A 21562-nucleotide genomic window follows, 5' to 3' on the forward strand; every position below is an offset into this window, starting at 1 on the left:
TCCACATCGTGGACCAAGGTGTCACTGTCACATATGGTTTATGACTCTCCCACTTTCCACATCGTGGACCAAGGTGTCACTGTCACATACGGTTTGTGACACTCCCACTTTCCACATCGTGGACCAAGGTGTCACTGTCACATACGGTTTGTGACTCTCCCACTTTCCACATCGTGGACCAAGGTGTCACTGTCACATACGGTTTGTGACACTCCCACTTTCCACATCGTGGACCAAGGTGTCACTGTCACATACGGTTTGTGACTCTCCCACTTTCCACATCGTGGACCAAGGTGTCACTGTCACATACGGTTTGTGACTCTCCCACTTTCCACATCGTGGACCAAGGTGTCACTCTCACATACGGTTTGTGACTCTCCCACTTTCCATATCGTGGACCAAGGTGTCACTGTCACATACGGTTTGTGACTCTCCCACTTTCCATATCGTGGACCAAGGTGTCACTGTCACATACTGTTCTTGAATGATTCTTACAGTTCTACCTCAGCGGTTTCCGTGGCCCAAGTCTGGAGAAGCTGAGAAAAATAATCAATGCAGGAGGAGCAACCAGGTAACATGTTCCAAGACTTTCTTACAGCTTTTGGCGCGGCTTCAAAAGCCTCAATCAGAATTTATCATGAAAATTGTCTTTAATGCATTTGGAAAAAAGACACAACAACATAAATCAACTGTTTTGGATTTTAATTTTAATTACCAAAGCTAACAGGCTAACAAAATTAAAGATGGCTTACGAACCACAGATAAATGAACATGCAAGTATTGCGATACGTATCGGATCGCACAGTTGGTGTACGTCCGAGCGTTAGTTCTTATGGCTGTTTTCTTGATGTCTGGTTTCCCTCAGATTCAACACGATCAATGAGAGCGTGACCCATGTCCTGATGGGCGAGAAGATCCAGTCAGACATTGACATGCTCAGAAACAGTGATCTCAGGTTTGTGCTTGTGCTTGTGCTAAAAAATGTATTGTGTTCCGTCCTTTAATAATTTTCATATCTGCGAACAATTTCATTGTACATGGTGTATAGGTGTAGGATGCTTCTCAACATTTTATCATGTTTGTGTTATTAATAAAATATCATCTTTGATAGTTGTCAAGAGAGTAGAGGGAATTAAGATAATGAAATTTTGACCCCTAAAATGCTCACCTTGTATGCAAAATGCTCACCCTGTATGCTCTAATAAGGTTGATATATGATATTGCTGCGTTTGTCGGAGGTAAGGAGAACTGCAAAGGAATATTACACATAATATGTGATGATGTTGGTATGTTCAACCAGACCCCATGTGGTGTCGGCAGCGTGGCTGGTAGAGTGTTACAAGCTGGAGAAGACTGTCGATGTGGAGCCGTATCTCTGTCTGGAGTTACCTGCCCTTGATCCAACATCCCCTAAAATGAAAGGGTAAGCACCAGGAACAGTTTTTAGCTCACCCGAACTGATGTCTATGTCAGGGCATTTTTAAGATATCCTGTCTTGCCATGGTGATGTTTTTGTTTTTGTTCTGTTTGAAAGTATGTGGTAACAAGTAAATAAAGTAAAAACTATAAAAATTTACATGCAAGGTTGTTGACATGATTAAACTACTGATGGAAGGCTTGTATACAATGTTTGATGTAATCAGTAATTATTCTTATACTGAGATAAATATTTTATGACCGCTTCACTTGTTTTATTATGGTTATTGACAGATGGTCTTGGTCAGTTGCTTCTACTTCTTGTGACAACAATGGATTCTGTTGTTTTTGTCTGCAATATATCTTTCAATTTGACAAATATCACTCATTGTATTAATGAATAAGTCAGAACAGTTTTTGTTGTTATCCCCCTGGCGTAAAATAAGGGGGGATATAGTCATCATCTGGTCTGCCGTCCTGTCCGTCCATATTTTTCATTTTCTGGATCATTTCTGTTTTTCACCTAAATTTGGTACAAATATTAACGGGGGCTGAAGTGGTGCTTTTTGCTATTATGGGGGGCCAGGGGGATTTGTTATCTCCTGATGACTCTTTTTTTATACTAAATAAATGAATCTTTTGGCTGAGAGCAGAATATGATTAGCTGCATGGTTTTATGTACAAAATGATGTTTATGTTTTTTTACATTCCAGAAAAAGGAAATCATCCAGGCCAGCTGCCGCACCGAAACCAGTTGATGCCGATGCAACGCGGGGCCCAGCAGAACAGAACGACATGGACGACATCCTCAGCCAGTATCTGCCTCAAGGTGCAGTGTGTGTCTACATTTGCTGTGATCTATTGTGATCTCCTAGACCCAAGCAAACTTGTTATCTCTCATCTCTGGTTGTCAAGGCATAAATGTAAATATGTGTTATTCATCGTATTTGTTCAGATGAGTGTCTTTTTTTGGGGGGGGATAATTTCCAATGCAGGAATCTTGCATGATTGTTACTATGTTTTGTTTACGTGTAGAATCAACACAGAAGGATGCAGAGAGAGAAACAACAACAATTGAAGCCAAAGGGGATGAAACAATTACAGGCAATAGTGAGTTGAAAAAGTATTCACTTATATTTGAACTCATTTGAGAATTAAACAAGATTTTTTATGATATGTAAGTCAAAAGAACTAAACACATTTCAAAAGGCAGCGTTCATGATTGCAAAGACATGCCAGCTGATTTTGATGCAATCATTAAACAAGCCATTATCCCAATATGCTGAGATGAAAATAGTTAAATAAATTACCGGTATTTGTTGAATATATTTTTATATTATTTCTGAATCAGCTGTAAATATTAGCAGTTTACGTCAAAAGTAAGTAGCATACAGACCCTTCAGCTGAATGTGTCTTCTTCCTTCCAGTACTAGGTTTTATGTTGAATGTATATTCGTGTCTATGTCAGCATGTTCAGGTGAATGATACCCGTGAAGATCTGGGTTAGAATAGGTCTTCAGCAACCCATGCTTGCCGTGAGAGGCGACTATGCTTGTCGTAAGAGGCGACTAACGGCATCGTATGGTCAGGCTTGCTGACTTGGTTGATGCATGTCATTGTATCACGATTGCATAGATTGATGCTCATAACGTCGATCACAATATTGTCTGGTCCAGATCTGATTATTAACAGACCGCCGCCATATAGCTGGAATATTGCTGAGTGCGGCGTTAAGCAACAACAAACAAACAAACAAACAAAACCATTAGATGAATGATATAACCCTCATGTTGTTGCCTGTACAGACTGACCTGTATTTATATTGCTGTGTCCCCGTCACAGATTATGACGAGGTTGATGGAGAAACTCAGGGCACACAGGACGGGGACAAGGGGATATTCTACAAGAAAACCATTGTCTTCTTTGGATTCGATGAGGAACAGATCAGTGAACTGAGCAATTACATTAAAGAGAGAGGAGGTAGGCAATGTGACCCGGCACGTAGGTTCCAATGGATGACCGTTAAGATCAAACAAAACAAGAGCTTGTGGTGTACTAGGAATATATGCTGCTCTGTCCACCTGATCTTGATGTTTCCAGATGCCGTGATGGCTGGCGACACCAGGGCCCCGTTCCTCAAAGCGATCTTAGTGCTACGATGATCGTAAGCCTATGTTAAAGTATGGGACTTACGATCACCTTAGCGCTAAGATCACTTTGAGGAAGGGGGCCCAGCACTCATTAGCTGATCCTTTGACAATCACCATGGAAAGTTTATCACTTGAAGCTGTATGAAAAACACCTTAGAATATTGTGAAAATATATATACTGGACAAATTAAGTTAGGGATTATTTTGGGGATATGGCAATAAAGTGAAGACTGAGCACAGAGTTTCATAAAAATATCCCAAAAATATTCATGATTCCTTACTTTTATTGTTCACTATATATATATCAGAATGATTTACAGAGCAAATTCTATGGTGTTTTGTGAGGCAGGGTGTAAGGTGCAACAACTTTTTATGCAGAATTGTGTCCCATGCCCATTGTGTTTGATAGCATGTCTCCTCTTTTAAAGATTTAAGCTCAGATTATTGCTAAGATGGAAGCAGTAGAGACCTGGTCCCCATCGGGTCACATGTAACTGACATGACTAGGTGTATCTGGAGAACTGTTAAACGATCTCACTTACTTTCTTGTTGTTTGTAGTTAGCTATCATTTATAAAAATACCAAGTATCAGGCTTTTATTTGTCCTAGAGTCGATAAGTGGATTGTACCAGTGATTAGTTAGCAGTATGACTAACTCATGTGGAGCATCTTCCAGGCATTGCATGTTACGTCAGGTATTGTTTGGTTTCAGGTAGAGTTGTTGGTGAGAACCGTCGTGTTGTGGCTGACTTCGGCATCGTGCCCATTGATGGCTATCCAGTATCCATCACTGTCAATGAAGTTCTCACCAATGTGTGGCTGGTGAGTGACATTATGTATCTTGTTCTGACTTTGTGTAACATATTGTTGTGGACCAAGACTCACTGCTGTACAGGTTGCAGTGGACCCGTGGAGATCCGGGGTAGAATAGGTCTTCTGCGACCCATGCGTGCTGTAAATGGCAACTATGCTTGTCGTAGAGGCGACTAACGATCGGGTTGTCAGGCTCGCTGACTTGGTTGATGCATGTCATCGTGTCCCGATTGCATCCCGAGTCCCGAATCGATTCTTATGAAGTCAATCATTGGATTGTCTGGTCCAGACTTGATTATTTACACAGACCGCTGTCATATAGCTGGAATATTGCTGAGTGTGGCGTTAAAAAACAAACAAACAAACAAACATAAATAGATCGCATCAATTCATAAGAAGACAAGGAATAAGTCTACTGTGTGATTACGTGCATGCTTGTCATAAGGGCCGACTAATGGGTGGTCAGGCTCGCTGACTTGGTGTATGTATGTCATCGTATCCCAGTTGCTTGGATCGATGCTCATGATGTCAATCACTGGATAGTCGGGTCCAGACTCGATTATTTGCAGACCACTGTCATATAGCTGGAATATTGCAAACAAAACAAACAAAATGTAGTGTTCAAAAGAGGGGTCAAAGATTTAACCCCTAGATTTAAATACTATAGCAATAAACCGCAAAAGCCCCCCTTAGTTTTGAAGTATGAGTTTTCCCTCTATAAACAAGTTACTTGTATAATTCAAGGAATGATTTTGAAACTCATGTTGTAATTCAGCTTTACACAAGGCCCCCCTCCATGCTTTTGTCAGGAGTGAATGTTAGGTTTTGTGTTGAGTGTTGACAAAGTTTTTGCGTTTACAGCAAATGTGTATAGAAGAAGAGAAGCTGCTACCTGTGGAACAGAATCAGCTGTTTCTCCCGATCGACATCATCAACAACATCGATGAGCTGAAGCCCCTGGACGGCTGTGTGCTCTCCATCAGGTGGGAGACTCTGGGTAAAATAGGTCTTCAGCAACCTATGCTTGCCGTAATAGGCGACTATGCTCTTCGTTAGAGGCGACTATCAGGGTCAGGTGGTCAGGCTGGCTGACTTGGTTGATGCATGTCATTGTATCCCAATTGCGAAGATCGATGTTCATGATGTCAGTCACTGGTTCGTCTGGTCCAGACTCGATTATTGACAGACTGTCGACATATAGCTGGAATAGTGCTGAGTGCGGCGTTAAACAACAAACAAACAAACAAACATCAGGTGGGATGTCCACCTCCTTTTTAGTCAGCAGAACCTGTTTTGGGGTACCTTTGATCTTCATTAAATCTGTGTAGCTTAGGCTTACAACAATTAGGAATTTTTTTCTCGAGCATTACTGTACCACTTTTAATCCTGCATGTCTGTCATTTTTGTTGCCAATAAGAAACCCCATTTTAATTATCATTTGAAGGATACTCTGTTATCCATAAAATAAACAGCTTGACAACTGACATTGTATGAAATGGATGATATCAATAAGTGCTCAGTTGTTTGTTGGAAATCTTAGTGGGAAAAACATAAGACCTGTTCCTCATCAATAAGAAATAGAGATAAAATCCTTCCACCCTCGTCTCTTTTTAGAAACATGTTTGTCTCTTTTCCCCCCCACTACTCCACACACCCCCCCCCCCCCCCCACACACACACATACCCTCCCCCCCCCCCACCCCCCCACCCCCACACACACACACATACCCTCCCACCAATATGATCCTGAAATGGACAAGCATAATTTGGTTGTAGTAAGCTGTTTCAATCTATTATGAAATAAATCTGCGTTCTAAATAACAGCATATCATGGGATGAGGAGTCATTGTTAGAAATTCATGACCTCCTGGGATAATGACTGACTTTACTGCCATCATCCCCTGGACACACTTTATCTTTCATTTTTTATGTTAGGTTAATGACAAGATCCCTGGGAGTTATTAAAAAAAGACTTCTTAAATAGTTAATGTTATTCTTTGTTTCAGTGGTTTCAGTGGAACGGAAAGGGACTGTCTCATGCATATAGCCATGATAATTGGTGCAAGGTAGGCATTCCAGGCACACCAGATTGTAATGGTGATTTTGTTACTATTGCAACAATGATACTCCTTGTTTCTCATTTATCAGCCCCGTGAAGTTTTCGGGGTAGAACAGGTCTCCAGCAACCCATGCTTGCCGTAAAAGGTGACTCAGCTTGTTGTAAAAGGTGACTAACTGGATCAGGTGGTCAGGCTCGCTGACTTGGTTGATGCATGTCCCCAATTGCGTGGATCGATGCTCATGATATTAATCACTGGATTGTCTGGTCCAGACTTGATTATTTACAGATCGCCGTCATATAGCTGGAATATTGCTGAGTGCGGCGTTAAACAACAAACCAACCAACCAAATCTCATTTATCAACACACAATTTGCATTGAACAGAGTATGACTTCCAATGAAAAGAGGCTGACAATTAAATATGTTGTAGTTGTCAGGAATACTTTGTCCGGCGGGCCAATAAAGGCCTCCTGGCCAGCACACACCTGCTGGTAAAGGAAGCCTCGGGAACCAAGTATGAAGCAGCCAAAAAGTGGAAATTACCTGCAGTTTCAAAACTGTAAGTTGTCGGATTGGTGGACTGGAGTGAGTGAGTTAGAGTGAGTGCGTGGGTGAGTGAAATTTGGTGGGTGAATGAGTTTGTTGGTTGGGTGAATGATTTTGGTGGATGGGTGAGTTGTTGGGTGGGTAAATGAGTTTGTTGGGTGGGTGAGTTGGTGGGTTGGTGGGTGGGTGAATGAGTTTGTTGGGTGGGTGAATGAGTTGGGTGGGTGGGTGAGTTGGTGGGTGGGTGGGTGAATGAGTTCGTTGGGTGGGTGAATGAGTTCGTTGGGTGGGTGAATGAGTTGGGTGGGTGGGTGAATGAGTTGGGTGGATGGGTGAGTTGGTGGGTGAATGAGTTGGGTTGGTGGGTGAATGAGTTAGGTTGGTGGGTGAGTTGGTGGGTGGGTGGTTGAGTTGGGTGAGTTGGGTTTAAAGATGCAACAGTAGTCTAGTTATGTCTCGGCATGTCAGCTTAATGTGGTAGGAAAGCCGGAAGTGGTGCAGGTCTTACATGTTTCAACTTTGGTGAAATCCACGGCCATATGGTGCTGACAAACCTGGAAACAAAATCAGGGTGACCCGGGATTCGAACCCCACTGTTATTACTGAGAGTACCCTGGAATCAGAGATAGACCGCAGTAAATGCCAGGCTTTGATTACTCCCTGTTCAGTTTTATCATGACTCTGTATCATTTCCTGTTGTTTCAGCTGGCTGTTTGCCTGTGCAAGGTCTGGAAAGAGGGAGCCGGAAGCTAACTACACTATAGATAAAGTCACTGCTCTGAAGTCAGGCCCAGAGTCAGTGTCCAACATTCCAGAACATGAGCCAGCATCAAAACACTGTGATAACAAACCAGACTCAAACACAAACAATAACAACGTGAACTGTGAAGACCCGAAGGCTTCCAGACTGGAGAAAGTGACTCCTGTAGCTGTCAAACCTGCTCTTGATGCAGTTATACCGACATCATCAGCCGAAGAATCTCAGAGCCGGCCTAATGTGATGGACCCCATGTCAGGGGCCAAGTCATTAATGGAGGAAATAGCTGCGAAGGAAAGTCTAAGTCAGAAAGAAAATATATCTTTAGAACCAACCGATATCACCAACAGACCTCAGCATAGTCGTGTTAAGGTTTGTTGTTTTATTTGTTTGTTGTTTAACTTTACAGTCAGCAATGTTCCAGCTATATGATGGCTGTCCAGAAATGTCCGGACCAGACAATTCATTGATGGACATCATAAGCACTGATCTTCCCAATTGAGATACGATGACATGCATCAACCAAGTCAGTGAGTCTGACCACCTGATACCTTTAATCGCCTTTTACAACGAGCATGGTTTGCTGAAGACCAATTCTAACCTGCATCTTCATGGGTTTCACATCTTGTGTTTCCTGTTTGTGACCACGTGAATTTAAGAAAATTAATTTTTTCACACTGCTTATGTAATCCTTTTTATTTCCTTCTTTCTTACTTTAGACAGTTCATGGAAATGAAAAGTCACCAGAAAATGATATGTTACATTTGTTCCTGGATGAACTTGTTTCTTGTTTTGTTGTAGGAACTCCATCTAGACAAACCCCAAACACCAAAGGCTGCCTCTCCTTCGAAGAGTGGGAACGACACACCCGGGAAGTTTCTCCGTACCGGTGTTTCATTTGTCCCAAAATACAATATTGCAGTGAGTATCCTTATCTCTTCTAGTGCTCTGTATTCAATGACTGGACACATTGTGTAAGCCAGCGACCCCAGATTGTCATACTTCTTGTCTTTATTTTGCTTTTTGAGCATGAATAAGTAAAAGTGTTTTTTCCACAATTGGACTAACAACTGTGCCTTTCTTGGCGCACAAAAGATACCCCTTCAGAAGTACAGGTGCATCAGTAAAAGATCCTACATGGAGGCATTTTATTTCTGCTTGAAGATGACAAAATCTAACACATCACCCCATAACTGATTTTAGATCTTTAAATTACATTAAGTAATACGTTACCACTGTTATACCGAGGCTGTTGTCTCCCACAACTGCTGCTATAGCGAAATCTACCACAGAGATCTCAATTACCTCATGCAGCACGTGCGTAGCCACCTAGCTGCCATGTGACACCCTTCACTCTTGTCTCCTTCGTCTGCTTAGCAAGACGTGTTTTCTCCTGCTGAAGCGTTCCTTGAAGATTTGGTGATATTTATTATAGTTTATTCTCTAATAAACTGTGCTTTTATGGGGCGTTGCGGTAGCTACGCTTGGTTATAATTTTCCCGCCAAACGGAAATTTTTTCCCGCCCTTTTTTCTATATACTTGCGGGGTTCGCGTATGCACGTTGTGTTTTACGTTTCCCCTGTTCTTGTATGTTTTGGGGGTTAACATAACTTATTTCTTTAATAAAAGTTATATGTGTATGTTATATGTTCACATTGCTCGTTTATTTTCTTGTGAAAATGTTCGTTTGTGAATCATTGTGGTGCGTGCGTTGTAACCATGTTTTGTTCTTTGTTTATAGCAAACAATCAATGTCTGGCATGGATATGTCCCCAGTATCCACCCCCTCTACCCCTGCTCCTCGGAGTTATGGGGTGTGCAGAAAGTTTTTGTCGTCCCGGGATCCCCACGATCGTTGCCCGCGGTGCAGGGTTCCTTGCGGGGACACCCGGTGCATCCTGTGCGAAGGTCTGGGGCCTGCGGATTTTGAGCGGTACCGGCTGTACGTACAGTCCGTCTCCACCCCTGTGGTGGCCGGTTCGTCCGGTCGGGGTCCCCGTGCGGGTACCACCTCCTCGGCTGCGGCGGATCCCCTTGCGGCCCTCGGGCTGTCTGGGGATTCCGTCGCCGCATTGTTGTCGAAACTTGTGGATTCCAAGCTGGCGGCCTTATCGCAAGATAGGCCGCTGGCTGTTCCGTCCCCGGCCTCTTCGGTGGCCGCGGGGTCGGACGCGGGGTCCACCGGTAAAGCGGCGGATCTCTTGGCGGCCCGTGTGCTGTCCGGGGATTCCGTCGCTGCATTACTTGCATAACTTGTGGACTCCAAGCTGGCGGCCTTATCTCAGGATAGGCCGCTGGCTGTTCCGTCCCCGGCCACTTCGGTGGCCGCGGGGTCGGACGCGGGGTCCACCGGTACGGCGGCGGCTCCCGTGGTCACCGGTCCTTCCCCCGAACCGTTGCTCCCGCTATCGGTTTAGGACCGCGTGGCCATGGTTTATGACCTCTTTGAGGACATGCCCCGGCCGGTACCGCGGGGAATCCACGACTGTGGGTTCCTCCGAGGTATACGATGAGTCTTCCGACACGGCTTTCCCCGCATCAACCTTGCTGCGCGGTTTCAAGCCTTCCTTGGAGAACGCCTTCGCGGCGGCCTCCGGTCGGGGTCTCCCGTTGCCTCCGACGTCGTGGAGAAAGGGTTTATTCCCGGTACATGACCTTGCCTTTCCCGAGGCTGGTCCTACCGCGGAGGCCCATGTTGAGCGGTTGGGTGTCCGTGCCCCACCGGCTGCTACGGTAACGCAAGCTACCTTGCACCAGCTGGACGCCCTCGCTCGGCACTCCATGTCTCACGGAGACACTTACTTGGCTGCAGCGGCCCGTCTGGTCGAAGGTTCTCCCACGGACCGTGACCAGCGCATTTACAACTGCCTGCTCAGTTTAAATGCTTCCCTGGAGTACGTTGCCGAGGACTCTCGGCACACACTTGCTCTTGTTGGGTCCCTGCATAGGCGCCTGGGTGCCGCTCCTAACCGGAGCGCGCCCCAGGCTGCTGCGGCCGGTAGGTCTAAGGGGTCGGGTTCTTCTTCCTCTGGGAAGTAGCCCCGCCCTGAGGGCTCCGGTATGGGCAATCAGCTGCCCTTTCGCGGGAAGACGGGGAACTGGGGGAAGCCCAAGTCGTCGACGGACGGCAAGGGCCCCTCCAGGTGACTCTCATTGGAGGGGTTCGTATGCCGACAGCGCCAACTTCGGTTGGCCCTTAGGCGAACCCGAGTCACTTGGCCCTGGACAGTTGCGCCTGTCGCAACCTGTCAGGGCCCCCTCTCCTTCCCCAGTGGGAGCCAGACTCCAGACTTACTGGGAGAATTGGGAACAAGTGTTCGACGACCCGTGGGTGGTCAACACGATTCGGTACGGCTATCGGCTTGATCTCAAAGCGAATCCGCCGCTCACCGTTGCCCCGTTGGCAGGTTTCGATTCGGAAACCGATCTTCCCATCCTCGCCGATGCCATCGGCAGGTTGGTGGAGAAGGGGCAGTACGGGAGTTAGCTCTACTAGAAATAACACCGGGGTTTTACTCCAGGATATTTCTCGTTCCCAAGTAGGACAGTGCCGAACTCAGAATGATTCACACGTCCGCTCCCTGGCTGTTCACCCGGTTAACCACCCCCATAGTGGGGTTCCTCCACAGGAGGGGTGTCCGGTACTTCGCGTACCTGGACGACTCGCTAGTAGCAAATCGAATGACGGACACCCTGTCACGCCATCTCGATTTCGCACGTCGGCTCTTGGAGCAATTTGGGTGGATTATCAATCTCCCCAAGAGCGAGTTAACCCCTTCTCAGAACTTGCTGTTCATCGGAGGTCGGTTCAACACGGTGTCCCATCGCCTCTTTGTCCCCCCAGACCGGTGGCACAAAATTCAGGCGATGATTGCCAAAGTCTTAGCGGTGCAACAGACTGTTCACTTTTGGGAACAGCTGTTAGGGCTACTTGTATCAGCCCAGGACTGCACCGCACGGGGTCGTCTCCAACTCCGCCCGCTGCAACGGTTTTTAATCCAGTTGTTAGCAACGGAGGTGAACAGTGCGACCGTCGCCCTCCCGGATCGGCTCCGACCGCATCTGGAGTGGTGGACGGTCCCTTACATTGTCTTATCAGGAGTCTCTATGCGGCCCTACCGGGCCACGTTGACCCTGTATACAGACGCCTCTCTAGTGGGCTGGGGCGCCCATCTAGAGGGGGAGGTGAGCTCGGGGCTGTGGTGCTTAGACGAACTAGGTCTTCACATCACTTGTCTCGAGTTCAAGGCAGTGATCAACGCAGTCAATCACTGGAAGCATCGTCTCGTCGACGCCCGGCTCATGCTGGCGACCGACAACACGACGGTAGTGTCCTATGTGAACAAACTGGGGGGAACCCACAGTCACTGGCTACTCGATCTCACGTTCGAGTTTTACGCTCTGGTGGACAGTGTCCCGTGCCAGATACGCGCCCGTCACATCCCAGGTGTGCGGAACGTACTGGCCGATGCTCTATCGAGGCCTCAGGATCCGAGCCCCACAGAGTGGATGCTGAACCCAGTAGTGTTTCAGTGGCTGTGCGAACGTTTGGGTCGTCCGAAGGTCGACCTGTTCGCAACGCGGTTCAACAATCAACTCCCGTTGTTTGTATCACCAGTCCCGGTCCCGAGGGCCATCGATCACGATGCTCTCGCGTTAGACTGGACGGGCTTGGTCGCTTATGCTTACCCGCCGACAGCGTTGATACCACACATTCTAAGCCGGCTCCGAGGAGTTCGCTGTCGAATGTTACTGATCGCGCCCATGTGGCCGAACAGATCGTGGTACCCCGACTTGCTGACCCAGGTCACGCAGTCGCCACTTCCACTGCCTGTGAGACCGGATCTCTTGATCCACCCTCACAGCCGTCAGCTTCATCCAAACGCAGGGCAGTTCAATCTGCACGCGTGGATGTTGTCACCGAGCGTCTGAGGAGTAAAGTTTTTTCTCGCCGGGCGTCTCGGGCATACGTTAGTATGCATCGTGATTCTACCCAGAAGGTGTATAATGCACGTTGGGTTATTTTCACGAAGTGGTGTTGTAAACATCACATTCATTCGCCAGATAAGGTATCTGTGCAGGATATTGCTCGTTTCATGTCTCACTTGCGAGAGACCCGGAAACTCTCCGGGGGTTCCATTGCCAACTATGTCTCGTCCGTTGCTACGGTACGGGACGTTGCTATGGGTACCAGTCTCTCCAAAGAGCCGGTGATACGGGGTATTATCAAGGGTTTCAAACAGCACGATCTTAAGAAGGGCCGCCTTCGGGCACCGGCCTGGGATCTTTGGCTAGTGTTGCAATCACTTACGGAAGCTCCGTATGAACCCTTGCATAGTGCTTCGTTCCGGCATGTGACTTGGAAAACAGCATTTCTCCTCTCCTTTGCCACGGCGGCACGTGTATCCGAAATTCATGCACTCGATGTCGCCAAGGTACGATTCGATAGGGGTGACGAAGGAGCGGTCCGCCTGGGCCTGCTCATGGGCTTCGTCGCCAAGAATCAGAGAGTCGGGCAAACGGAGAGAGAATTCACTGTAAGATCACTCAAAGAAATCTTACATCCTGCTGATACTGAGGACAGAGCGCTGTGTCCGGTTAGGGCCCTTAAGTATTATCTTAAGGCTTCGAATGAACGTAGACAAGGGCGTGACCGTCTGTTCATATCGTGTAACCCTAATCGCACGGTTGACATACCTCGCAACTCGATTGCGTTGTGGCTTCGTTCTGTCATCAATCTGGCGTACCGGTCTCGGGGGTTACCGGTAGCGGGGTCAAACCCGCACGAGATCAGGGCGCTAGCGGCAACATTTGCCCTACACTCGAATATCTCTGTTCGCAGAATATTACGAGGTTGTTACTGGCGTTCTGACTCGGTTTTTGCCAATCATTACCTCAAACAGGTCGCTGATGCCGTCGTGGAGAGTGTGCACCGTCTTGGCCCGCGGATCGCGGCGCAAGCGGGCACCTAAGGGGTGTGCCCAGCGCAATTCCGAACTCCTCAGGCGTCTGACCTTGCACGGTGGTCAATCTGGGTCTACTCCAATGTTCCCACTGCCGTGGGTACAGGAGTTGGGGTCCCGCAAACCAGCGCACTCACACCACAGGTGAGGGCGGCTTTTTGTGTGCTTTGTCCTTATTTGTATTTTGACAATTATGTCTTTAATTGTCTGTCGTGTATCCCAACCTTGTGATGCATGCTTACAAATACTGGAATTAGGTCACGCGCCTAATGCATACTTTAAGTAGGCTTGCTCTGGGATATACGGTCTGAATGAAATTAATTTCCCTCTTTTCGACTGTTTAACCTGATCTAAGATTAAGCTCACGCGGATACAGTGTTCTCATCCGCTGCGGCGATGAAATACCTATCCAGTGGGGCCGTTTGGAGTCACCAATCGTTTTGGCAATGACGATTGAGCCTTACGGTATGCGCTTGACAGTGCTTTGGTATTCCTATAGGGTAACGCCTAGCTAGGTGCATGCGCATCGAGTGCTTCCGCCTTGGTGTTTACTTCCGCTGGTCGGAAGGAACGCTAGCAGTCAGGATTCGGGTTGTAGGTGCTCCCCACCGCCTACTGTGGTAGTCAGCCTCGGTATAACAGTGGTAACGTATTACTTAATGTAATTTGTAGAATTTTCCTATTCGGAATATTCTATAAGTAATACGTTACCACTGGGCTGCTGCCCGCCCGTCCGTCCCCCGAGCACTTGCTCTCGCAGGAGACAAGAGTGAAGGGTGTCACATGGCAGCTAGGTGGCTACGCACGTGCTGCATGAGGTAATTGAGATCTCTGTGGTAGATTTCGCTATAGCAGCAGTTGTGGGAGACAACAGCCTCGGTATAACAGTGGTAACGTATTACTTATAGAATATTCCGAATAGGAAAATTCTACAAAACTTCCTTTGTGTACCATTAACTGGTAAATAAACTTTAAAGGATCCTTGCTTAAAAGCAAAACATAAGGCATAATACCCTGAAACATGGCCATTATAATTGTCCTTAACCAATGGAATACCACAGCTTTATATGTCAGTAGGTTATTAACATATTAGGCTAAAAAAAATAATAGTCTTGGTTCTCAGGCACCGCCCGCATCATCATACAGTCTGCCCCACATTTAGTTTTTATTTCCATTTTCAAAATAAGAAAGAAATGCTTAAACAATGTGATCCAATGTAGCACAACGTTCCTTCCCTTTACATGCACACTGCTTTACTGTGCCTCTCGTGTTATGGTCATGGTGGCAATAGGAGTTTGTATAACTTGTTTATGTAGGGAGGCCCTTTCCCTGGTTGATGGTACACAACTGTTTATGTGGTTCAATACAAGTTTGAACAAGCCAAAAAAAAATCCCATATTTTCAAAAGGCTATGCCTGAGAACCAATACTTTTATTTTTTGAAGCCTTAGAAGGGTAAAATGGTATGGCATGATTTTTCTTCCAGTGATATTAGCAATAACACAATCAGAGCACTGCTCTCATTCAGCAGAGTGCTGAGTAACGGTACATCCTCCTTGTTGCCATGTTACAGGATACCTTCACATCTCTGCAGTCTCCTTTGGGTGATGGAAGCCAGAAACACAGGCGAAGATCAAGTGTGGTGAGGTCATACATCATTAATATTCCCAGGTCACCTGCATCTGTTTTGTGCCAGTCGAGGTAATAACTACCTGATCTCACCATCCCCACATCTTTGTCAGGACCCGTGAAGATCAGGGTAGAATTGGTCTTCAGCAACCCATGATTGCCATAGGCATGTTGTAAGAGGCGAGTAACGAGATCAGGTGGTCAGGCTCGCTGACTTGGTTGATGCATGTCATCATATCCCAATTGCATAGATTTATGCTCATGATGTCAATCACTGGATTGTCTGGTCTATACTTGATTATTTCCAAACTGCCATCATATAGCTGGAATATTGCTGAGTGCAACATTAAACAACATACATACAAACAAACAAACAAACAGTCCTAGACCTCAGGGATGCAAATTGGTAGGTTCTAGGCCACTAGCCTGAGTCTGTCTTATGCTATCCTTAGGGCTAGCTGAATTTCAGGCTTTTTGTGATGTATTAATACATGTACCGTATTCGATGTAATAAGCACCCAGGGCGCTCTTAAAATTTAGCAAATATCAACGTGGGCGCTTATTACGTCGAATACGGTAATCACCATTCAGGCTAGTACTTGCTTCAGGTTAATTAATACTGCTGCTTGATGATATTCTGGGATTTACATTTTGTAGATGAGTCATACACACATACTAGATGAGTCATACACACATACTAGATGAGTCATACACACATACTAGATGAGTCATACACACATACTAGATGAGTCATACACACATACTAGATGAGTCATACACACACTAGATGAGTCATACACACATACTAGATGAGTCATACACACATACTAGATGAGTCATACACACATACTAGATGAGTCATACACACATACTAGATGAGTCAGTGTTAATGATTCCAGCCTCTTGGAGAGTTTTTTCTGAAGCACGTGAAGAAGGCTGTTGAGAACAGCTCGGTGAAGAGGACGGAGGACCAGGATACAGGAGATGCTCAACACTCGGAGGTGGGTGACTAGGACTTACTACACAGGTATCCCTGGGATGGTCACAAAGTGTCCACATCCGCGTCCTGGAAATTAAATACTTTCAGTCAAAACATCATTTTGAGTAAGACACATTCATATATGTATGGCAAGTTGTGTGGTATCAGAAATGGCACCTTATCTCATAGTCAGCTGGTGAATACAGCTCCATGTATACTAAGAATTGATATCTAATAGCAAAAACTTTTAACAAAGATTTTTAATCCCTTCTGTATAAATGACATGTCTTTTTGGAGGGGTCAAATGGAGGAAGTTGTGTGAGCAGAAATTACATTAAGTAATACGTTACCACTGTTATACCGAGGCTGTTGTCTCCCACAACTGCTGCTATAGCGAAATCTACCACAGAGATCTCAATTACCTCATGCAGCACGTGCGTAGCCACCTAGCTGCCATGTGACACCCTTCACTCTTGTCTCCTTAGTCTGCTTAGCAAGACGTGTTTTCTCCTGCTGAAGCGTTCCTTGAAGATTTGGTGATATTTATTATCGTTTATTCTCTAATAAACTGTGCTTTTATGGGGCGTTGCGGTAGCTACGCTTGGTTATAATTTTCCCGCCCTTTTTTCTATATACTTGCGGGGTTCGCGTATGCACGTTGTGTTTTACGTTTCCCCTGTTCTTGTATGTTTTGGGGGTTAACATAACTTATTTCTTTAGTAAAAGTTATATGTGTATGTTATATGTTCACATTGCTCGTTTATTTTCTTGTGAAAATGTTCGTTTGTGAATCATTGTGGTGCATGCGTTGTAACCATGTTTTGTTCTTTGTTTCTAGAAAACAATCAATGTCTGACATGGATATGTCCCCTGTCTCCACCCCCTCTACCCCTGCTCCTCGGAGTAGTGGGGTGTGCAGAAAGTTTTTGTCGTCCCGGGATCCCCACGATCGTTGCCCGCGGTGCAGGGTTCCTTGCGAGGAAACCCGGTGCACCCTGTGCGAAGGTCTGGGACCTGCGGAGTTTGAGCGGTACCGGCTGTGCGCGCAGTCCGTTTCCACCCCTGTGGTGGCCAGTTCGTCCGGTCGGGGCCCCCGTGCGGGCACCTCCTTGTCGGCTGCGGCGGATCCCCTTGCGGCCCTCGGGCTGTCTGGGGCTTCCGTCGCTGCATTGTTGTCGCAAATTGTGGACTCCAAGCTGGCGGCCTTATCGCAAGATAGGCCGCTGGCTGTTCCGTCCCCGGCCTCTTCGGTGGCCGCGGGTTCGGACACGGGGTCCACCGGTATGGCGCCGGCTGCCGTGGTTACCGGTCCTTCCCCCGAACCGTTGCTTCCGCTATCGGTTAAGGACCGCGTGGCCATGGTGTATGAAGCCCCTGCCGATACCGCGGGGTATCCACGGTTCCGTGGGTTCCTCCGAGGTATACGACGAGTCGTCCGACAAGGCTTTCCCGGCATCAACCTTGCTGCGCGGGATTAAGCCGTCTTTGGAGAAAGCCTTCACGGCTGCCTCCGGTCGGGGTCTCCCGTTACCTCCCCCGTCGTGGAGAAAAGGGTCTTTCCCAGTTCATGACCTTGCCTTTCCCAAGGCTGGTCCTTCTGCGGAAGCCCATGTGGAGCGTTTGGGGGTCCGTGCCCCACCGGTTGCCACGGTACCACAAGGTACCCTGCAACAGCTGGACACCCTCGCTCGACACTCCATGCTGGCTATGTCTCACGGAGACACATACCTGGCTGCGGCGGCCAGTCTGGTCGAAGGTTCTCCCACGGACCGTGACCAGCGCATTTACAACTGCTTGCTCGGTTTGAATGCTTCCCTGGAGTACGTTGCCAGGGCTTCGGCCTTTGTTTCCGGCACGTGCCATTTTCTTCTTCGGCGCCAGTCGTATCTGGTTGCTTCAGGGTTGGACGCTGCCAATCAGGAGGTGCTCCTTTCGCAGCCTTGGTCTGCTCGGACCCTGTTTAATAACAAGATCCCTGGGGTTCTGAAGGAACAACAGGCCGCTGTGTCTGCCGAGGCCTCTCGGCACACACTGGATCTTGTGGGGTCCTTGCATAGGCGCCTGGGTGCCGCTCCGAAGCGGAGCGCGCCCCAGGTTGCTGCGTCCGGCAGGCCTAAGGGGTCGGGTCCTTCTTCCTCCGGGAAGAAGCCCCGCTCTGAGGGCTCCGGTAAGGGTTCTCAGCAGCCCTTTCGCGGGAAGAAGGGGAACTGGGGGAAGCCCAAGTCGTCTAAGGACGGCAGCGGCCCCTCCAGGTGACTCTCATTGGAGGGGTTCGTATGCCGACAGCGCCAACTTCGGTTGGCCCGTAGGCGAACCCGAGTCACTTGGCCCTGGACAGTTGCGCCTGCCGCAGCCCGTCCGGCCCCCCTCTCTTTCCCCAGTGGGAGCCAGACTCCAGACTTACTGGGAGAATTGGGAACAAGTGTTCGACGACCCGTGGGTGGTCAACACGATTCGGTACGGCTATCGGCTCGATCTCAAAGCGAATCCGCCGCTCACCGTTGCCCCGTCGGCAGGTTTCTATTCGGAAACCGATCTTCCCTTCCTCGCCGATGCCATCGGCAGGTTGGTGGAGAAGAGGGCAGTTCGGGAGTTAGCTCTACCAGAAATAACACCGGGGTTTTACTCCAGGATATTTCTCGTTCCCAAGAAGGACAGTGCCGAACTCAGAATGATTCACAACTTGAAATCGTTCAACGAGTTCTACCTGCGCAAGCCGCCCAAGTTCAGAATGTTGAGCTTGACGGACCTGAAAGCACTGATCATGCCGGCCGACTGGCTAGCTTCGATCGACCTGAAGGATGCTTATCTGCATGTTCCGATTCACTCGGATCATCACAGGTATCTCAGGTTTGTCTTTCAAGGCAGGCACTACGAGTGGGTTGTACTCCCATTCGGTCTTTCGTCCGCTCCCTGGCTGTTCACCCGGTTAACCACCCCCATAGTGGGGTTCCTCCACCGGAGGGGTGTCCGGTACTTCGCGTACCTGGACGACTCGCTAGTAGCAAATCGAATGTCGGACACCCTGTCACGCCATCTCGTTTTCGCACGTCAGCTCTTGGAGCAATTGGGGTGGATTGTCAATCTCCCCAAGAGCGAGTTAACCCCTTCTCAGAACTTGCAGTTCATCGGAGGTCGGTTCAACACGGTGTCCCATCGCCTATTTGTCCCCCCAGACCGGTGGCACAAAATTCAGGCGATGATTGCCAAAGTCTTAGCGGTGCAACAGACTGTTCACTTTTGGGAACAGCTGTTAGGGCTACTTGTATCAGCCCAGGACTGCACCGTACGGGGTCGTCTCCAACTCCGCCCGCTGCAACGGTTTTTAATCCAGTTGTTAGCAACGGAGGTGAACAGTGCGACCGTCGCCCTCCCGGATCGGCTCCGACCGCATCTGGAGTGGTGGACGGTCCCTTACAATGTCTTATCAGGAGTCTCTATGCGGCCCTACCGGGCCACGTTGAACCTGTATACAGACGCCTCTCTAGTGGGCTGGGGCGCCCATCTAGAGGGGGAGGTGAGCTCGGGGCTGTGGTGCGTAGACGAACTAGGTCTTCACATCAATTGTCTCGAGTTCAAGGCAGTGATCAACGCAGTCAATCACTGGAAGCATCGTCTCGTCGACGCCCGGCTCATGCTGGCGACCGACAACACGACGGTAGTGTCCTATGTGAACAAACTGGGGGGAACCCACAGTCACTCGCTGCTCGATCTCACGTTCGAGTTTTACGCTCTGGTGGACAGTGTCCCGTGCCAGATACGCGCCCGTCACATCCCAGGTGTGCGGAACGTACTGGCCGATGCTCTATCGAGGCCTCGGGATCCGAGCCCCACAGAGTGGATGCTGAACCCAGTAGTGTTTCAGTGGCTGTGCGAACGTTTGGGTCGTCCGATGGTCGACCTGTTCGCAACGCGGTTCAACAATCAACTCCCGTTGTTTGTATCACCAGTCCCGGACCCGAGGGCCATCGATCACGATGCTCTCGCGTTAGACTGGACGGGCTTGGACGCTTATGCTTACCCGCCGACAGCGTTGATACCACACATTCTAAGCCGGCTTCGAGGAGTTCGCTGTCGAATGTTACTGATCGCGCCCATGTGGCCGAACAGATCGTGGTACCCCGACTTGCTGACCCAGGTCACGCAGTCGCCACTCCCACTGCCTGTGAGACCGGATCTCTTGATCCACCCTCACACCCGTCAGCTTCATCCAAACGCAGGGCAGTTCAATCTGCACACGTGGATGTTGTCACCGAGCGTCTGAGGAGTAAAGGTTTTTCTCGCCGGGCGTCTCGGGCATACGTTAGTATGCATCGTGATTCTACCCAGAAGGTACGTTGGGTTATTTTCACGAAGTGGTGTTGTAAACATCACATTCATTCGCCAGATAAGGTATCTGTGCAGGATATTGCTCGTTTCATGTCTCACTTGCGAGAGACCCGGAAACTCTCCGGGGGTTCCATTGCCAACTATGTCTCGTCCGTTGCTACGGTACGGGACATTGCTATGGGTACCAGTCTCTCCAAAGAGCCGGTGATACGGGGTATTATCAAGGGTTTCAAACAGCACGATCTTAAGAAGGGCTGCCTTCGGGCACCGGCCTGGGATCTTTCCCTAGTGTTGCAATCACTTACGGAAGCTCCGTATGAACCCTTGCATAGTGCTTCGTTCCGGCATGTGACTTGGAAAACAGCATTTCTCCTCTCCTTTGCCACGGCGGCACGTGTATCCGAAATTCATGCACTCGATGTCGCCAAGGTACGATTCGATAGGGGTGACGAAGGAGCGGTCCGCCTGGGCCTGCTCATGGGCTTCGTCGCCAAGAATCAGAGAGTCGGGCAAGCGGAGAGAGAATTCACTGTAAGATCACTCAAAGAAATCTTACATCCTGCTGATACTGAGGACAGAGCGCTGTGTCCGGTTAGGGCCCTTAAGTATTATCTTAAGGCTTCGAATGAACGTAGACAAGGGCGTGACCGTCTGTTCATATCGTGTAACCCTAATCGCACGGTTGACATAACTCGCAACTCGATTGCGTTGTGGCTTCGTTCTGTCATCAATCTGGCGTACCGGTCTCGGGGGTTACCGGTAGCGGGGTCAAACCCGCACGAGATCAGGGCGCTAGCGGCAACATTTGCCCTACACTCGAATATCTCTGTTCACAGAATATTACGGGGTTGTTACTGGCGTTCTGACTCGGTTTTTGCCAATCATTACCTCAGAAAGGTTTCTGATGAAGACGTGGAGGG

General features: G+C 48.3%; 1 protein-coding gene across 1 annotated transcript in view; it reads left to right on the plus strand.

The window, feature by feature from the left end:
• LOC124112173 (DNA topoisomerase 2-binding protein 1-like) overlaps positions 1-21562 on the plus strand; it is a 56354-nt gene that overhangs the window by 13593 nt on the left and 21199 nt on the right. Inside the window, exons 12-25 of the mRNA XM_048382077.1 lie at positions 498-571; positions 866-955; positions 1301-1423; positions 2130-2245; positions 2452-2526; positions 3259-3396; positions 4279-4388; positions 5241-5362; positions 6385-6444; positions 6870-6998; positions 7691-8114; positions 8544-8663; positions 15279-15347; positions 16234-16335. Of these exons, the coding sequence (XP_048238034.1) occupies positions 498-571; positions 866-955; positions 1301-1423; positions 2130-2245; positions 2452-2526; positions 3259-3396; positions 4279-4388; positions 5241-5362; positions 6385-6444; positions 6870-6998; positions 7691-8114; positions 8544-8663; positions 15279-15347; positions 16234-16335 (1752 nt within the window). The remainder of the gene's footprint in view (positions 1-497; positions 572-865; positions 956-1300; positions 1424-2129; positions 2246-2451; positions 2527-3258; positions 3397-4278; positions 4389-5240; positions 5363-6384; positions 6445-6869; positions 6999-7690; positions 8115-8543; positions 8664-15278; positions 15348-16233; positions 16336-21562) is intronic.

Source organism: Haliotis rufescens, unplaced genomic scaffold, assembly GCF_023055435.1.
Source record: "Haliotis rufescens isolate VD_foot unplaced genomic scaffold, xgHalRufe1.0.p SCAF_4, whole genome shotgun sequence".
Classification (NCBI taxonomy): domain Eukaryota; kingdom Metazoa; phylum Mollusca; class Gastropoda; order Lepetellida; family Haliotidae; genus Haliotis; species Haliotis rufescens.